The sequence below is a fragment of the Pseudonaja textilis genome, chromosome Z (assembly GCF_049901715.1).
Source record: "Pseudonaja textilis isolate UNSWEBS1 chromosome Z, rPseTex1.2, whole genome shotgun sequence".
Taxonomy (NCBI): Eukaryota; Metazoa; Chordata; class Lepidosauria; order Squamata; family Elapidae; genus Pseudonaja; species Pseudonaja textilis.
The window spans coordinates 84,783,066-84,801,670 of record NC_142008.1 but is presented as its reverse complement, the minus strand read 5'-3'; the positions used below and the strand labels follow the sequence as shown (position 1 = coordinate 84,801,670).

General features: G+C 37.4%; 1 protein-coding gene across 6 annotated transcripts in view; it reads left to right on the top strand.

Moving 5' to 3' along the window:
- TANC2 (tetratricopeptide repeat, ankyrin repeat and coiled-coil containing 2) overlaps nt 1-18,605 on the top strand; it is a 343,732-nt gene that overhangs the window by 283,743 nt on the left and 41,384 nt on the right. For all 6 annotated transcript variants that reach the window (XM_087917322.1, XM_087917326.1, XM_087917324.1 and 3 more), the window contains 2 exons: nt 4,460-4,553; nt 13,670-13,803. In XM_087917322.1, the coding sequence (XP_087773448.1) occupies nt 4,460-4,553; nt 13,670-13,803 (228 nt within the window). The remainder of the gene's footprint in view (nt 1-4,459; nt 4,554-13,669; nt 13,804-18,605) is intronic.

Below are 18,605 nucleotides of genomic sequence, written 5' to 3'. Positions count from 1 at the left end.
GGTTTCAATTTTTCAACAACCGGTTCTTTGGGCATGGCTTAGTTGGTGGGTGTGGCATGTGACTGGGTGGGCATGGCCAACTCAACATCACTTGTGTCAAGGAGTGTTTCTCACATGGACTCTCATGACAGTGGGGATGCTGCAATGGTTATAAGTGTGAAAAATGGTCATAAGTCACTTTTTTCAGTGCCATTGTAACTTTGAATGGTCACTAAATGAACTGTTGTACGTCAAGGATTACCTGTACAAAAATACAAAAAGCTTCTTTGCTTGCAAAAAGTTGCCCTAAATACCAATCATTAGATTAAAAGTACCTGCAAGCCAGAGTTACAAATCAGGCAGGGTGCCAGAGCACCTTGAGGAATTAAAATAGTTAAAATGCAATGATAACTATTAGCAGCCAACTCTTGCTCATAAAGAGAGGTCATTCAAGCTCTCCAGAAAATGCACACCTAGGAAAAGCAATCCTTAGATCCATTTGCACGACTTAAAAAATACTAGCTGGTCTCACTTACCTCACAAGATATCCTAAGGAAATCATCCAGATTTAAGGAAAGGTCACATGCCCCCCAGAAAGGCAGTAAAAAAAATCAGTGCCAAGCTTGCATCCTGCCTCTTGAAAGTGCACCCCCAGAGGACAGTGCTAGATACCACTAAAGCAGTAAAGGAAGACCCTCTCCCCAGATAGAAAAAGAAACCATGAGGCAGGAAAAAATTCAAACACAATACAAATAATTAAATCACAACAGTAGCTGTTGCTTGTTGAAGCTGAACAGGGAAAATTATCCCATCAATAAACACAGGATTAAACCTTCACCAAGCACAGAATTAACCCTCACCAAGACCAGTTTTAAACAAAAACTCAGAAAGGGTATGGAAACTCATGTTTGAATGTCAATCTTTCTATCGTGTTTCTCCAACAATATGACCCCAATAGGAAGACCCAGCATGTTTTCTAGGCATAAAATGAAATTAAGCCCCTCCCCCCAAATTTAGGCCTAGTTTAAAACATGCGAAATTGGGGGGGGAAGGTGGGGGGGACTTGCCATTAGGAGTGCCCTGTGGGTAGCTACGCCTCACCATCAGCTGCTCCTAACACCTTGGTGGAGCACGGAGGGCTCCCTTACCCCTCCCATAACCGGGTCAGGAGGGGGGCGGCATCGATGTGGATGACCGGTGCTGGCACCTCTCGCCAGCACCGTTTCCAACAACAGCGTCTGAGTTGCTCCTGCTTTTCCCCCGTCCCCATAACAACAGGAAAAAAAAAGATTTTGAGGTACTTGGGAGCGCCGCGCACTGCGTTTTGGTTTAATTCCGAGCAGCTGGATGGACGTGAGAAGAGCCAAGCAAGCGTCTCTGCTGCTGTTACCCTTGGTGCTCCAGCCTTGGGCTCTGCAAGTTTGCAGAAGTCCTGGTGCACAGACCGTTCCTGCATTCCAAGTGCCCAGACCGAGCTGCAGCTGTCCCTCTCTCACCAGTGCCGTCTCCAATAACAGCGGCAGCAGCGGCAGGAACTGTGGAAGTGTTTTAGCTGCTTCTCGGGTGGGGGAGCCACCTCCATAACTTCCACAGTTCCCCCTGCTGCTGCCGCTGTTACTGGAGATGGTGCTGGCGAGAGAGGGACAGTTGCAGCTCAGCCTGGGCACTTGGAATGCAGGAACGGGCTGCGCAACAGGACTTTTGCAAATTTGCAGAGCCCGAGGCTGGAGCACAAAGGGTAGCAGCAGCAGAGGTACTCGCTTGGCTCTTCTCACGCCCACCCAGCTGCTTGGGATTAAACCAAAATGCAGCGCGCGGTGCTCCCAGGTACCTCAAAATCTTTTTTTCCCCTGTTGTTACGAGGAAATGGAAGCGACTCAGACGCTGTTGTTGGAGACGGTGCTGGTGCGTGGGGGAGGAGGAGAAATTAATTCACCCCTGAAAAGACATCCTAGCCGTTTTTTCGGGGCTCAAAAAAAATAAGGCCCGGTCTTATTTTGTGAGAAACACGGTACCTAGCTAAGAAGCCTTGCTGAATGTCACTCATCTTGGTTCCCTATCATTAAAAGCTTCTTTCTGACAGCTCTGTTTCATTATTCAATTATTTCTTCAAAGTACTGATTGTCCAGGGAAATATTTCCTCCCAACAGCAGTGTAAAAGTCTTAAAACAACCCTTCCCCTTTAAGAAAGTCAAGCCCCAGAAGCTCCGGAGACAGGAAGTCTAGGCATACTGGAAAGAATGTAATAAGGGTTGAAAAAAAACAAAAGGAGATTGTTTCTAACCACTGGTCCTCCAAACTGCTTAGAAAGTTAACAAGGGGTTCTATAGAACCGGTCAGAACCCCTGTTAATGTGATATTTCTCACATAATTATTTTTGAAATCTACCTTAACTTTATTGCACCATAAAAACCCACGCAATGCAAAGCTGGCATTCTACAACTTTTATTTGCTATGAGACATTTCCCCCTTTTGGAGATCACTTTAATTCCTCCACTTTCATTTTTATCTCTATTTTACCATTTTGTTGTCTAAGTTGCCCTTTCATAAATGCTTTAATTGCAATCCAAACAATGCTTATGTTCATGCCTTTATTTAATCTCAAACATTTCAAATTCTCTGCAGTACTTCAATTATTGATTCTTTTTATAGCAAAGTTTCATTTAGTTCCTATCTGCAAATTCTGCCTTTACTCTATATTCAAATCACTGATCTGAAAAAGATTTTGGTAGTATCTCCATTTTATTAGTAGCTGTAGCACATTTATTAGAAATCCAGAACATATCTATTTTTGAGAAATATATATATTTGACAAGCTTTGTTGTGTTGATTTAATTCCTTTTCACAGAGGTTCTATTCTTTTCTGGGCAAACCACTCCATTCCCTTTCTATTTACCATTTTATTATTTTTGTCTTATTTTCCAAAATATACTGTATATACTTTGAATTTGCTTATCTCATAATTCATCTACAGTAGAGATTCTTCAAGTTTTTTATTCATATTCATTGCACATTTGTACATTTTCCTCCATCCTCTAAGAATAGCCAGATCTCTTAATTGATATAGACAAGATACAATTAGTTATGCTGTACATTTCCCCCTAATTCTTCAAACTTCGTAAAGACTGGCATAATCCCTTATTCTGTTTGCTGAGTTTCTGATCCTTTAATACCTTCTACAACTTTTGCTGCTTTCTAATAGAAGGCATTGCCCCCCCCCCAATTTGTAATCCAGAAAGGAGAAATAAAGAATAAAAAAGAACATTTTTTTTCTGTCTGTCAATATTTAATCCCTTTTGGAACATCATACTATTATAATCGCATGATATTTCTGTTTCCCTTCTTTTTCCACTTACAGTATGTCTTTATTTAGCAAAATTAGTCAATCATCCTTCTTAAAAAAAATTAACTCCCTTTCCTTGGAGTTGCATATTATTTATTTAATTTTAAATACTTTAAATAAGGCAATACTCCAAATTTAATTGTCCCTTTAGTCCATTTTTAACTTTTGCACTCCAAACTCACAGCAGGCTTTTTGCTTTTAATTCATTTAAAGGTCTTTATATCCTTAGTTTTCTTTAATTTTTCCCAAGGGTGAAAGGTACATTCACCCAGATGGCTTTGGGCACTCAAGTCTCTCTACATTTAAATTTTCTCCATCCAAAAGTGTTTTAGAAAATGTATTGGACAAACCCAGTGTTTTAAACAAGCTTTGCTTGGGGCTATGAGCAAGCTGTTTTCTCCTTGGACTTCTGGCACTCTTATCTGCCCATAAGAACCCTCTGGATCCTCCTTTTCTCAAAAGATCTCAAGTGGGCAATTTCATAGCTTTCTCCTTGTCCAGAGAAGCTTCCTTTTTCTCAGGCTCACTGCCTGGCTGTCAGTCTTTATTTCTTCAGTGGATGGAAAAATCCTAGTCTGCATGTGTTTAACCAGAAGTCTGAATTGATCACTCATGACAAAGATATAAGTGATTAATTTGCTAATGACAACTCCTGATTTAAAATTTAATTTAATATTACATTACATTAATTTGTGGCTTGGTGCCAGTCAACTTCTTTGTCTTGGGCCCGTTTCGTTTTTGGAGTCCAATCCAGTATGTCTCTTGGGACACACACTCTCTCTCAAGTAAGATTCGCCCATTGTTAAGTAAAACATAGATAATTGTACCAATATCTTATCTTCCCAGGAAAAAGTGTATTAACATATTAACCAAGCTGAACATAAAGCTAGCCAGAATATTAAATATACTATACTTCATTTCAGTAGATCAAGAAAGTAGACCAACAAAGTATTATGCTAACTTTTTAGTTTTTACATTATTCCACTGAGTGTAGAAAGTGCATTTGTTTCATAAAGACAATTATTTTAATGGTGCCAAATAATTTGATTTGTGTATTGATTTTGTATGTGTGTGTGTGTGTGTGTGTGTGTGTGTGCATGTATGTACATATTTCATGATAAGTTTCTTATTTTTTAGATTGTATCCTACCTGCTTGATCTCCCAGAAAAAGATGAAGAGGAGGTGGAGCGAGCACAAATCAACAGTTTTGACAGCCTTTGGGGAGAGACAGGTATTTTTTTTTTTAGCTAAAATGTTCATATCTCTTGGGTATAAAGTGGATTTATTCAAAAAGATTTGCTCTGAATTCTTTTCAATGCCTCAAAGAGATTTGCTCTGAATTCTTTGCAGTGCCTCCCTAATTTTCTTAATTTTGGGAGTGCCACATGTAATTCAGAAATACAGGTTTTCTTTTTTTGCCAGTTAATTAGATATTAATCAAATAGCATATGTTCAAGATTCATAAGCATTATCCAATACATTGGAAAACTAGTACGCTTAGGATTCATACAGATATAGATAGATCTATTAAATATTAAATATTAATTTTTCTGTTAGATTGAGTTCCTGATCAGTAATATTTCCTAAAACTTTTAAATAACTTGATGCAAAAATGTATACTTTAATTTTCAGTCTTTTTCTGTAATCATAAAAAAGATCAATCTTATTCTGGTATAATATTCTAACTCACAGTGTACAATACTAGTCACGTAGGCATGCAAGTAATCTTCGACCTATAAATGTAATGGAGCCTGCCCATTATAGTTGCAAATGATGTCAACCATTAAGTGAGACAGCCTTGCTTAATGACCCCCACCACGTACTCTCTCTGATCTAGCACTTCCATTAAACTAATGTGAGGATGGGATATTTCAATGGGTGAGGACTCCCTGGGAGGGTCCATAAAGGAGGCAAACAAGCAGCAAAAAGATTTGCAAAGTCAAAAATAGCCCAGTGGGGGAAGAGCACAGCTAGATTAGGCCCCAAAGTTGCATTCCAATGCCAGAGAGGCTTCTAAACAATCCTCCATGCTCATCCAATGAAATCATACTGGAGGTTGCAGTCAGGAAACTGCAAACTTCTCCTGGCTGTTCTTAGGCTTTGGAGAAGTCAGCCACCTGGATTCAAATGTGGCAGCTTAAGGATGAGCCTCCCAAAACCTTTCCCTTGCTTAATCTCGCCCTTCCCCAGAAAACCACATTTCTTCAACAAAGAAAACAAAAAAGCTGGGAGGCATAAACTTATTCCTCTTCCCTGCCCTCCTTTTAGGTGCTGAAACTAAGCTCCCTCCCTCTGCCCTCCAATTTCAATTCCTTTTAACAACTTAGATTCCTATAAATTTACTGCATGCCTGAAAAGAGGGTGATAATATTTGTATGTTACTTATCTTGAGTGACTGTCAGGCTGAAGAATACTATAGAGTAGAGGTGTCAAATTCAAGGCCCGCAGTCCTGATCCGGCCCATGGGGCCCCCCTGGAAATGGTGAAGGACTGACCCATAGTGGCCCAGCTCAACCCAACCAGGTGCTGATCTACAACTGGTGGCAGCTGACAATGTGTCGGAGGAGGCTGTGGCAGCCGAAAACAGACCTCGGGCCGGCTGAATGCAGTCCTCCCGAGCTCCATTTTCATTGGCAGAGTGCTAGCAAAACAAACTACTAGCAAAAGTGGCATTTGATTATAAAGCAAGGAGGCATTGAGAAATGTTTTCCCTTTTGCATTTGAGCATCAAAGAAGGGACAGGAAAGGAGAAAGAGAAAGAGGAAAGACAAAGAGAGCAAGGAAGGAAAAAGAAGGAAGGAGGAGAAGGAAAAAAAAAAGAAAGAAAAATGAAGAGGGAAGAAAAGGGAAGGAAGGAAGGAAGGAAGGAAGGAAGGAAGGAAGGAAGGAAGGAAGGAAGGAAGGAAGATAGATTATAATGAGAGGGGGGGTTCTAAGGAAAGTCCCGCCTTAGCACTTGGCCACCAGCAGCCCTCTTGTCCTTTCGCCATCCCCTTCTCCTGACCTGACCTGATAGTCTCCCATCCTATTGCTGAGGATGCTTTGTTACAAAGCTGGGTCTCCTCACATGAAGAGGGAATGGGCCTCCCTCTGACCCACACACTTTGCTCTCCTGCACAGAGCATGAGCAACCTGTCCAAGGAGAGTGAGCACAGCAGCAGTAGCCTCGAAGAGGAGGTAAGCTCAGTAGTCATCCCCTTGGGAAAGCGGGCTGGGCTGGGCTGTGGGGTCCCAGTGCCCTGGGAGCTCAAGGGCTGGGCTAGACACTTGCCCTCCGCTGCCTAGGGCTCTGGACAGCCTGCACCACCATCTGGGGGTCCTCCGCATGGCCTGTGAGGGATGGCAAAGCTCCTCTGGAGGACAAGGGTTTGGACTTCTCCCTGGCCTTGCCTTCTTCCGCTGGAGACAGTGGATCCCCCCAGCTCACCCAGGCCATCACAGGCACCTCTGATCACAGGCACCTCTGACAAGTGACATCAAGCTGGCCATGCCCACCTTGGCCACGCCAACCTGGCCTCCTGAGGGCAAACACAACCCTGATGCAGCCCTCAATGAAATCGAGTTTGATACCCCTGCTGTAGAGGAAAGGAAAGAAACAAGCAAAGATAAGCTTTCTACAGATTGTATGTCTTAAGGACTGAAGATCAGCTCAAAAGAAAAAGCGACAACACAGACATGCAGCAAACCACAGCAGACGCTGGATTCTAAAGGGAGTCAGACAGGCAGCAAAAAGCTTTCCGCAAGGAATTGTCAGACTGCTGAAAATGACAGCTGCTTCCAGGAGGCATGGGAAACAGGCCCAACTGCAGCAGGGGGTCTTGTTGGAGTTGGATGGGGGCAGAGAGACAGGGTCCCTGAGGTCAGTGGTAAGGGCAAAGGACAACAGGTGTACTGCAGTCACCATAAAAGCAGGGCCATATGGTTGTTTAGAGACTAATGATATCTCAAGGTTTACCTGCATTCCAAAAATGAAGTGGAATAAACTCAAATATACTGACTGATCTCAGAGCAAATTAGAACATCAATGAGATTTATTCATATTACATCTGATACATTCTTCAATCCATCATTCTTTCATTTTTTCTGCTTCAATAAATTGTATTTCTCCAGACCTCTTTTGTGGATGTATTATTTTATTTATTTATTCATTTGTCATATTTCTATACCATCCATTTCACTTAAATGATTTATTTGTTGATTGTATTTTCCAGTTATTGTAGATTTATTTGTATTCCTATCTGGCATTATTGATTCTTATCAGTGGGAGTGCTTTTAAATGACAGAGCCTTTCCCCCCCTCATTTTACCATTAACTTAAAATGAGGTTAGGGATTTGCAGGCAGGATATTTCTAGTTTCTTCATCTATGTTCTGTTGAAAGTAGGTATGGTTGATCAACCACTTCAAGCCTAGTTCATAGTTTATACCTACATAATCTATGAAGAACAGGGTGTGTTTGTATGTATGTTTGTTTATTTTAACGCTACGGTTCTGCACAAATATACATAGAGTTATAAAACATATTTTTAAAAATATGAAAAAACATGAAATGGTCCAATCCTGGATTTCTTCCATAGTTGTAGCATTATATTGTGGTATGTGAAGCCAATATAAACATATATAGCTTAAACACAGTTTCATTTTTTCATTCTATTTCTTTCGCATTAGTATATAAAAAGAAAGTGCAAACAATCCAAACAATCCAAAGAAAACAGGAGAAAAAGGGCAGAAAACATAATACATTATATAATTCAGTGTATAGTAAAGAAGCAAATTGTGAAAGCACTATTCATTGCATATATGTATAAAAGGGGTGGCTTGTATCATGACAGTGCAATGCTTTTTTTGTAATTTTAATTAAAAGCCTTCAATCCTGCAGATACACTGATCATTTTTTAAAAAGAATCCTCACTTTTAAAATGCAGCATTAAAATGCCCAATAATTTATTATTTCACTCCATGCTAATTAAATCTATAATTTTCATACTGATACATTCCAAAATGTTAGCATATAATTCAAAACACTTACACATTTATTCTATATCAGCAGTGTTAAACCCGCAGCCCATGAGCCAAATGCGTCACATGCTGGCCCCACCACCACCCAGTTTAGCGAAGGGGAGGAAGTCCCGATATGTTATGTGACACTGCCGTGATAACATGAGTTTGACACCCCTGTTCTATATTATTCTTTGCAAAACCATATTAAGAAAAACATAGCAATTAAATTATTGTGGAAAAAACTCACATTATATATCTCTTATTTTATACTTCCAGAATAATGGAATCAGTTGACAGCTGGTCCATTTTAAACATTCTATATAGATGAAAAAAAGGTTTTTTTATTTAATCAATTTCAGCTTAAAGACACTTTAATATTCCTAACAATAGGTTTGTTAAAATAAGTATAATAATCTTTTTGTTTCCAAACATTTTAAAAAACTAATATCAGTCTTTATAGTAAAAAGGATTTAGCTCTTCTTTTCGATGTAAAGGGAAGATATGAGGAGGAAAGTATATTTGCTAAATTTGTCGCGTTGAATTATTTGTAAAAATAATAAAGGCAGGATATAAATAAAAGAAATAAAAAATTAAATGGCTGCTGAACTCTGGAGAAACACGAGAAATAAGAGGCTCAGAATAGCTCAGCCTCAACTATCATGTCCTTAAAGAGCAGTGAAGATTTTGGACAGGCTTTCAAGACTCCATTAATATACCCTACATTAATAAAGTAGCATTCCTGGAATCCTTTCCATGAACTTGCTTACCTTGAAAGATGGTCTGTCAAGATGGCCAGCTACGTGCCTCTTCTTTTCAACTTTTTCATAGACAATAATATTCCTTTGAACTCTGTACACACATTGTATATTTGGAATTATCAAAAAATATTTTAATACCATAGTGATTCAGAGTGCTTGCTAATAATGAAATCAAAAGATGTTTTAATTGGATATGCTGATATTTCCTTTTTATCAGTCCAAATTTCTCTTACAGTAACCTAAAATGTGATTAAAAATATTATACTGCTGTTGGATTATGAATTTTAAAAAATTTTACCTCCAATTTTCAAACTAGAATTATTCCAGACATCTGCCATCTTAACACTACAGCCTTTAAGGCTGCAAAATATTAGTCATTACTAAAAAAAGGGAATTATGCTCCTATTTAATACAAATAGAGTTGCAAATTTGATGTTAACCCTCAGGAAGTATGCTGTATTTCCTAATGTTGCTTCTTTGTTATTCAATTTAAAAGTGCTACAGCTTTTGCTTAGCTAATAGTCCCTATACGTTTCCATCAAGGACCTCTGATTTCAGGATCATACCAACTATAACTGACTGTATTGCACTTCTCCAGAACAAGCAGATTCTCAAGTTTGAGGTCCTCTAAGACTGTCTGTTGCTTGAAGGACAACTGAAAACTGTGATGAGAAAGGCATGTCTACAGCTTTTAACTGATGAGTCAGTTGCTGCCTTTCCTGGAATGGGGAGCGCTTGAAGGCAATCATTCATACTTTTGCTGGGGTCAATTGGATTATTGAAATGCATGTGATTCTATCCAGAAACTTTAGTTTGTACAAATGCAGGAGTATATAGCTTATAATTCAGAGATTTTATTGACATATAGAACCACATTTTTAGGAAATGCAGTGGTTGCCAGTCTGTTTCCAAATATAATTTAAAGTTATGGTCACTATAAAAAAGTCTAAATGACTCTGAACCTGGGAATGTTCCAGGTAAAAATCTGTCCATCAGTTTCACATAAACTGAGAATCCCCACATATCAGAGTAGTTGTTCTACTGTTCAGATATGGTGAAATTAAATGAGGATTGGCAAATTTATGGCTCAGTGGCTAAGACGCTGAGCTTGTCAATCAGAAAGGTCGGCAGTTCGGAAGTTCAAATCCCTAGTACCATGTAACGGAGTGAGCTCCCGTAACTTGTTCCAGCTTCTGCCAGCCTAGCAGTTCGAAAGCATGTAAAACTGCAAGTAGAAAAATAGGGACCACTTTGGTGGGAAGGTAACAGCGTTCTGTGTGCCTTCAGCGTTTATTCCTGCTGTCCACATGACCACGTCTTCAGACAGTGCTGGCTCTTCGGCTTTAAAACAGAGATGAGCACCACCCCCTAGAGCCAGAAATGACTAGCATGTATGTGCGAGGTGAACCTTTACCTTTATTACAACCATCTGACTGTGAGGCAGGTGTTGTGTCTAGTATTGGATAATCAGGAGAGTGAGATGACTAGGTAGCTGAGGTTATTAAAGATGGAAGGAAGGGTAATGATAGTATGGACAGGGGATCTTATGACGAGGGGTCTTAAGCTGTTCCAGGGAGAGAATAATTGAAAATTTGTTTTCTTTGTCAACAAGGCTTCTCTCATCATCTTTTCTTGGCTCTCTTCTGTCTCCCAGCTTTCTTTATTTTTTATTTATTAATGTTTATTTTTTATTTGTCAATCGCTTACAAGATAATAGGTATAAGTATATACATAGTTATGAATACCTGAAATGGATACATATAAGAAAAATAAAAAAAACAATAGGACAGGGACGGTAGGCATGTTGGTGCGCTTATGCACGCCTCCTACAGACCTCTTAGGAAAGGGGTGAGGTCAATAGTAGGCAGTCTAATGTTAAAGTTTTTGAGATTTGGGGAAGAAACCACAGAGTCAGGTAGAGTATTCCAGACATTGACCACTCTGTTGCTGAAGTTGTATTTCCTGCAATCAAATTTGCTGCAGTTAACTTGAGTTTGTATCTATTGTGTGCTCTTGTGTTGTTATGGTTGAAGCTGAAGTATTCATTGACAGGTAAGTCATTGCAATGTATGATTTTATATACCATACTTAGATCAGACCGAAGACGGCGTAATTCAAGGTTTTCTAGGTCTAGAATTTCAAGTCTGGTGGCATAAGGTATTCTACAACGAGTAGAGGAGTGGAGAACTCTTCTTGTGAAATGTTTCTGGACTTTCTCAACTGTGCTAATATCTGATACGTAATGTGGGTTCCAGACTGATGAGCTGTATTCAAGTATTGGTCTAGCAAATGTTTTGTATGCTCTAGTTAGTAGTGTGGTATTACCAGAGAAAAAGCTACGTAGGATTAGGTTAACAACTCTTAATGCCTTTTTGGCTATGTAGTTACACTGGACTCTAGCACTTAGATCATTAGAGATGAGTATTCCAAGGTCCTTTACAGAGCTTGGATCATCAACAAGGTCTTGACTATTCAGCTTGTATTTTATTTTCTGATTTTTTTTGTCAATATGTAAGACAGAGCATTTATTTTTTGAGATTTGAAGTTGCCATTTGTTTGACCGTTCTAATACATAGTCAAGATCTTTTTGAAGGGTAGCAGTATTGTCTATGGTATTGAACAGCTTTACATCATCAGCGAAGAGAACGCAGTTGCTCTTAATATGATCACAGAGGTCATTTATGTAGAGTATGAAGAGAGTTGGTCCTAAACACTGCCTTTTATTTTTATTTTATTTTTCCCCTGCACTATTGAGTTCATTCCTTCTCTCTCTTTAGCTGGATTAGTTGATTGTATGACTGGCTATAAATTCTTGCTAGCTATGGTTCCACTACCAACTAAATTCTCCACATGTTTCTTGAGACTCTTCAGCTTAGGCTCCAAGTTTTTCCTTACGTGGCCTACTTGATGCTCCAAAACTAGAGAGGCTTACAAGTAGTCCTTGACTTATGGCCACAGTTGGGACTGGCATCTTGGTTGCGTGAAGCAGTCAGTAAGTCATTAGCTGAGATAACACCTAATAGTAAAACTATTACATGTCATATTGTATTCTTTTAGAACTACCTGTAAATAAAGGAAATTGTCTTATTTTGCATTATTTAAGATCTTGCATTATATAAACAGTGTACTTATATAGTTGTGTGTGTGTGTGTGTGTATGTTCAAGTTTCAGAAATGCAAGATATCAAAAACAATTTCCAAATTAAACATGTAAAATTCTGCCTTTTTAAAGCAGCAGTACTCTGACTTTGAAGAGAACAAAAGGATGGCATTCTTCCAAATTTTATACTTTTTCTTCAGCTCTATGAATTTAGATTCAGGTCTAGATACATTCTTTGGTTTGATTCCAGTTTATGTGCAATAGAAAAGAGATGTACAAAATTTTCCAACATCATATCAGGTTGTTCTGAAGTCAAAGTACAGTATTTCCTATTAGAAAGGAACAGACTATTCTGATGTTAAAACATGCCCCAGTGAAGTTGGACTGGGACATTTAGTGGTCAGCATATTTCAGTCCCCCCAATATTTCAGATACATTTTGTGTCTTATAATGATATATGTATTTAAGTAAACCATTATGTGAATTTTGATCCAGATACAAAAATGAAATACATTTTCGTTTTCAAGTGTAGCTTGTCATGCAGTTAAGTTTGAAAGAAAATCCAGGAATTGTAATAGCTCCTCAGCACCATCAATTTAATTTGTCCTGCTTTAAAAAAAACATTTTTAAGTTCCCGTGTGACATAAAATCACCATAAATACTGTATTTTTCCAAAAAGTGGGTGGAAATGTCTGTGCGTCTTATGGAGTGAATATTGTGTCATGGTGTCAGTCCTTTGGTGAATAGCAGCCAGGCCATAGTGGTGGGGTCCTTTTACATTGCTGAACCCTGTCTCTTCTGTCTTTGTCATTGCCTTCCTCTTCTGCCTCTTTTCCACAGTGCAGGAGTCAATAGGCAGAACTAGCACATGAGAGGACACCTATCTGTGGTCTTCTCAGGCTCCGGTTCAGAATATTTTTTTTCTTGTTTTTCTCCTCTAAACCTAAGTGTGTCTTATGGTCAGGTGTGTCTTATGGAACGAAAATGGTAAATATCCCTTTTGAGACAAGAAATTTAAGTGCATATCAATTGTTTACTGCAGTAAGGTCTTACTTTATTGAAATTGTTCATCAATAATACTGCATTGAGTTGTCAATACTATGAGAAATAGATTAATTTTTGAGGGGATCATGAAATTATCATGCAGTATTAAATGAGCTTTAATTCCAATCTAGAAGTATTTTTATGTAGATATACAAACTATCAAATTACATAGAGTTCTACACGTAGCAGAATTGAAAAACAACTTATCAGCAGTGCCAAGGAATGGAAATTCTTGCAGAGACAAGCTAAATACATTTATTAAAATAAGAATTATTACACATTCTACAGAAGTTGCTTCTAACAAGCTAGTAGTCTTCGAAAACTTTTGAAAACTATAGCCAGAAGCCATTCCATTTTCCTTTCCTTCTTTTTTCAACTTCTGTTCTTCTTAAGTAGATTGAGAGTCTGTAATCATTTTTTTTTCTAATCAGTCTTTTATCTCTTCAGCTCTAACTGCTGCAGCAGGAAGAGGCAAGTTGGATGTTTGTCGTCTGCTTCTAGAGCAAGGAGCAGCTGTAGCCCAGCCCAACCGACGAGGGATTGTTCCTTTATTCAGTGCCGTTAGGCAAGGCCATTGGCAGGTAACAGAATAAGAGGGAGGGAAAAGCTGTTCCCTACTGTATTGTAATACAGCTGTACTGCTGTAAGAACATATGTATACATTGTATATTTTGGAGACCACATTTGTTATTTTCATTAGCCAGAGTATTTGAGCCTCTTGTTAGTAAGAGTAACATGGGAAAACTGCAAGGACTTGTCTAGTTAGTCTCCAAGAATTATATATGATTAAAAGGAAGGGGAAAAATGAGGAAGTTTTTGGCGTGTTGGAATATCCTGGAGGCCATTTTTTATAAATTGGCATTCATTGCTATAGGATTTTTTTTAAAGGGCATAGGTAAATTCATTCATTTGTTCATTCATTCATTTGAAGGTAATGGACTCTGTCTTCTTATTTGTTATTTGTTTACCACATTTCTCTTCTTTTTAAACAAAAAAAATGATATTAAACATCTTAGTGAGAAAAATTTTGGAGAGATAAGCAAAAGAGGGAGAAAAAACAACCCAACCCTTCAGGTAAAGTGAATTAAAAAGCACAAATGAGTAAACAAAATATAAAACAACTTAGTGTTATATACCTCTAGTATATCATTAATCATTAATATTTGAATATGCTTTAAGCATAAATGAATCATCCAATAAAGCTATAAACTATAATAGCCTGAGACTGAAAATCTATATGATACAAATCCACATATTGAACTGTAGTCGTGGAATGGTGTCCACTTTGTATTAAATTCCATAACAGATTTACTTTTCATGTACAAAGTTATTTTGGAGGTAAAAGCATAGTCCTGCAGCTTAGTGAACTATTCATTTAAAGAAAGAATTTTCCAATAAGAAACATGTAATACCTATGAAACAGTTAATGTATACAGAGTTAATTCAGTATACATAAAACTGAAGTGATGTTTCATAGTAAAATAACCCATTTTTCTCTATTATTCATAGTAAATTTAATCTTCTTATATTAAAATTCCCATTGTTGTATCTCTGTTACTACATTCAAATTCTGCATCAATTTAATCATGCAATCTTATTTGTTTGGATTATGAGTCTTACCACCAATAATTTATGAATCAAGCCTCATATTCCAAATTATATATTATGAGGTTTTTGAATTAAGTCAAGTCTTTCAATATTCCTGTTTGTTTCTATAATTATTTTAGTATTGTTCTACTTATTTGAAAGTGCTGAAACCAACCAGGTAAACTAGAATCTAGATTATTCTAAAACAAAACTTTCAAAAGATTTCATCATTCTCTTATTAATAATTCAAATTTACAATCTAATGAATTATTAACTTTCCACTGAAGATTTTTTTTTAGTATTTGCCTCTTCATTGACGTAGACATTTAAGAACAACTTTGAAGGTATGAGAAAATCTGGACACTCTTTTCCTTTATTTTTCAGAGACATTCATGATCTTCTACATATTGTTTATTTCTGTTTACACAAATAGCTTTAAGTGGATTCAGACCACTTGGAAGTTTGCCCTTTGGTAGAAGCAGCTGGCTTCTATACAATCGGTTATGAAGCACATGTTAAGCAACTAGAATGTTTGAAATTCAAATGTGCTAATCCAAGTCACTTAAATCTTGTAAAGTCCAAAATATAATCCTTGGTCATTATATAGGTAGTCCTCAGGCAATCCAGGCAGTTGTAGTTGCTATCATAACTCACATTAAGAGAGCACCTCACATGACCATAATGTGGGAAGGCATTGGGTTATATGTTCATTCTAATTGCTTCAAATCATTCAGTAATATATTCTCCTATTTTTCTGTGGCTTTTTCTTTCTGATGCCAGAGACATAAACAAATCTATCAAAAATACCTGACTAGTACCCCATACCATAATGAATCATCAGAACTTAATTGATTTGAAAAAAGTTATTTAGTTCCTTATAACATTTTAATATCCTTATGTAATTTCAGTAGTTTATGAAATGTCTACTTCTTTGATCTGGAAGTTCCTTGAGTTAGTCTTATAATTATTGGGTTTTGATCTATATATTATTCAGAATATAACTTGAGGCAATTGATACTTTTCCTGATTAAGTCTGAAAACATCTTATAATACATTTTTCTTATTCATCTTGGATTTGTTTTTCTAGCATCTATGGTAAGTTTTTATATGTATATAACTGATAGTGTCAAAGGTTTTGTCACAGAAGGTAAACTGTTCCAACTAAAGCTGCCTTCTTCAGTTGACTCGTGTTTTTTTTTTCCAGTGTAAGCATCTCTATGTACTTCGCAGCTGGCTGAACTTTTGCATTAGGTAAATCCACAGCTTCATCAGACAGTGATGGCAACTGTTTGCTAATTACTGGCCTACCAATCTCTCTGTCTACTCCAGAGGGCAGTCCATCTGGTTGTATTGGGGCTGACTGCTTTTGTCTGTGGGCATACAAGTGGCAGATAAGTGGCAGACTTCTAGAACTGGCTCTGACTTCTTATCATCAGGCTCCTCCTCTTACTCAAGCTGTGTATGTGGGCAATGTTGAGCAGCGATTCTATTTCAGAAACTGTTTTTCTATACAGCTTCAGATCATCTGTGTAAAGGAGAAAGTCTGGCAAATGCTTTTGATGTTTGCCTGATTTATTCAGTACTGTTGACAGAGGAATCAATGCAATAACAAATAGTAATGGTGATAGTGAATTTCCATGAAAGATGCGCTCCTTGATATTAACCTTTCCTAGTCTATTACCATTGACCAACAATTTTGTCTTCCATTCTGCCATTGATCTTTGCACAAAGTTTCTGATGTGAATATTGACTAGGTATTTGATTATCCAATCACATGAAAAGGAATCAAATACCTTCACATAATCAATTCATGCTACATTCAAGTTGATCTTCCTTCTCTTGCAGTTTTCCAAAATCATCTTGCCAGGAGGAGCTGATCTTTTGCTCCCCTGCTGTTTGTGTGTTGGCCTTTCTTCTTGGGTAGCTAGTTGCTGTTGGACTGCATCAGCTACCACATCAGTTAACAATCTGGAAGCTGTGGGTAAGCAGGTAATTGGCATATAGTTGCCTAGTGCTGCCTTTTTTGTTGGACCTTTCATTATCAGGTAGGCTTTACCAGATATTAACCAATCTAAAATTTCATCTCTTAATTTAATAATTGTTTGGTGATGTGTGAGTGTAGACCAGTTGGACATTTCAACCCAAAACCATGAAGTTCATCTTCACCTGAACCTGATAAACTCTTGACCTTTCATGCTTTTTCTCCACCATTTCTACTATTATTACAAGTTCAGCCTCTTTTATTATTCTTATCCACCTCTTGTTTTCAAATTGCATCCTTGTACGTTTTAGGATTGTCTGATAGTTGCACCCAGAATTGCATTGTTTCTTCTTTGTCAAGTGCTCTTTGGCAAGTTCATTGCAGTATCTCCATTGATATTTCTGACTTGACTGACATTGGAGATTAGCTGAATTAATGATAACTCCAAATGTTCAATTTGCAATTCTTAATTTCTTTATTCTGTTCTATTTCAGATGCTAATTTATCATATGTATCATTAGTATTTATCTTAGTATTTATCCTACTAATGATATCATATGTATCATTAGTATTTATATTTTCATTTGTTGCTTGAGTTATATTAAAGAGATTATCTTCTGTTGTATGAAACCCATCTGCAAAAAATTCTTAATAGAATATAATCTTTAGTGATTTAGTTATTTGATTATATCAAAATAGAAAAACTAATAGAAATATACAAATAAATACAAAAAGACAATAGGACATGTTCATAATAATTTATCACTCCTACAGTTAACCACAGTTTTATCTAAATATTCTGTTCTGTTCAAAAGGGCCTTTGATAGAAAGAGTGCAGTCTTGCTATTAATATGCAACTTTGTTCCCTGCAAAATATTACCAGATGCCTTTGAATATACACAACTCTGTCCTTATGGCTAGAGTTGGGATAGATTTATTCATTCCCCAGAGACATTTCAAAAAGTAAACTATCCATTTCACTATATCTACTACTGTGGGCAAGAACCCTTTAGAAGAAATGGAGTACCCTTATAGTCAAAAGAACAGTGGGAAAAGTCTTTGGGGATAGTCTTAAAAACAACAGAATGACCTTCATTTGAATCCAAGGCAAACCATTTAACATCAAATCATCCAAATCTATGCCCCAACCACTGATTTTAAAGAAGCTGAAGTTAACTATGATTCTATGGTTCTATGAAGACCTACATCACTTCTATAACTAATACCAAAAAAAGATAAAGAGAATTGGAATGCTAAAATAGGAAATCAAGAGATAACCAGAATAACAAGCAAATTTGGCCTTGGAGTACAGAATGAAGCAAGGCAAAGATTAACAGAGTTTCATCAAGAGAACATAATAGTAAACATTTTTCCAAAAACCCAAGAGGTGACTCTACATGTAGACATCACCAGATGGTCAATATCAAACTCAGATTCATTATGTGTTTTGCAACCTGGGGGTGTCTATGGCTCAGATCATGCTTCTTATTTAAAAATTCAAAGTTAAGTTGAAGAAAGTAGGAAAAGCCACTAGGCCATTCAAGTATGATCTAAATTTTTTCCCTTGTGAATATACAGTGGAGATGATGAATATATTTAAAGGATTAGATCTGGTAGAGAGTGTCTGAAGAACTATGGTACAGGAGGCAGCAATTAAAACTATCCCAAAGAAAAAGAAGTGCAAGAAAGCAAAGTAGCTCTCTGATGAGGCTTTACAAATAGTTGAGTAGAGAAGGATAGCTAAAGGCAAAGGAGCAAGGGAAAAATATATCCAATTGAATGCAAATTTCCAGAGAATAGCAAGGAGACATAAGG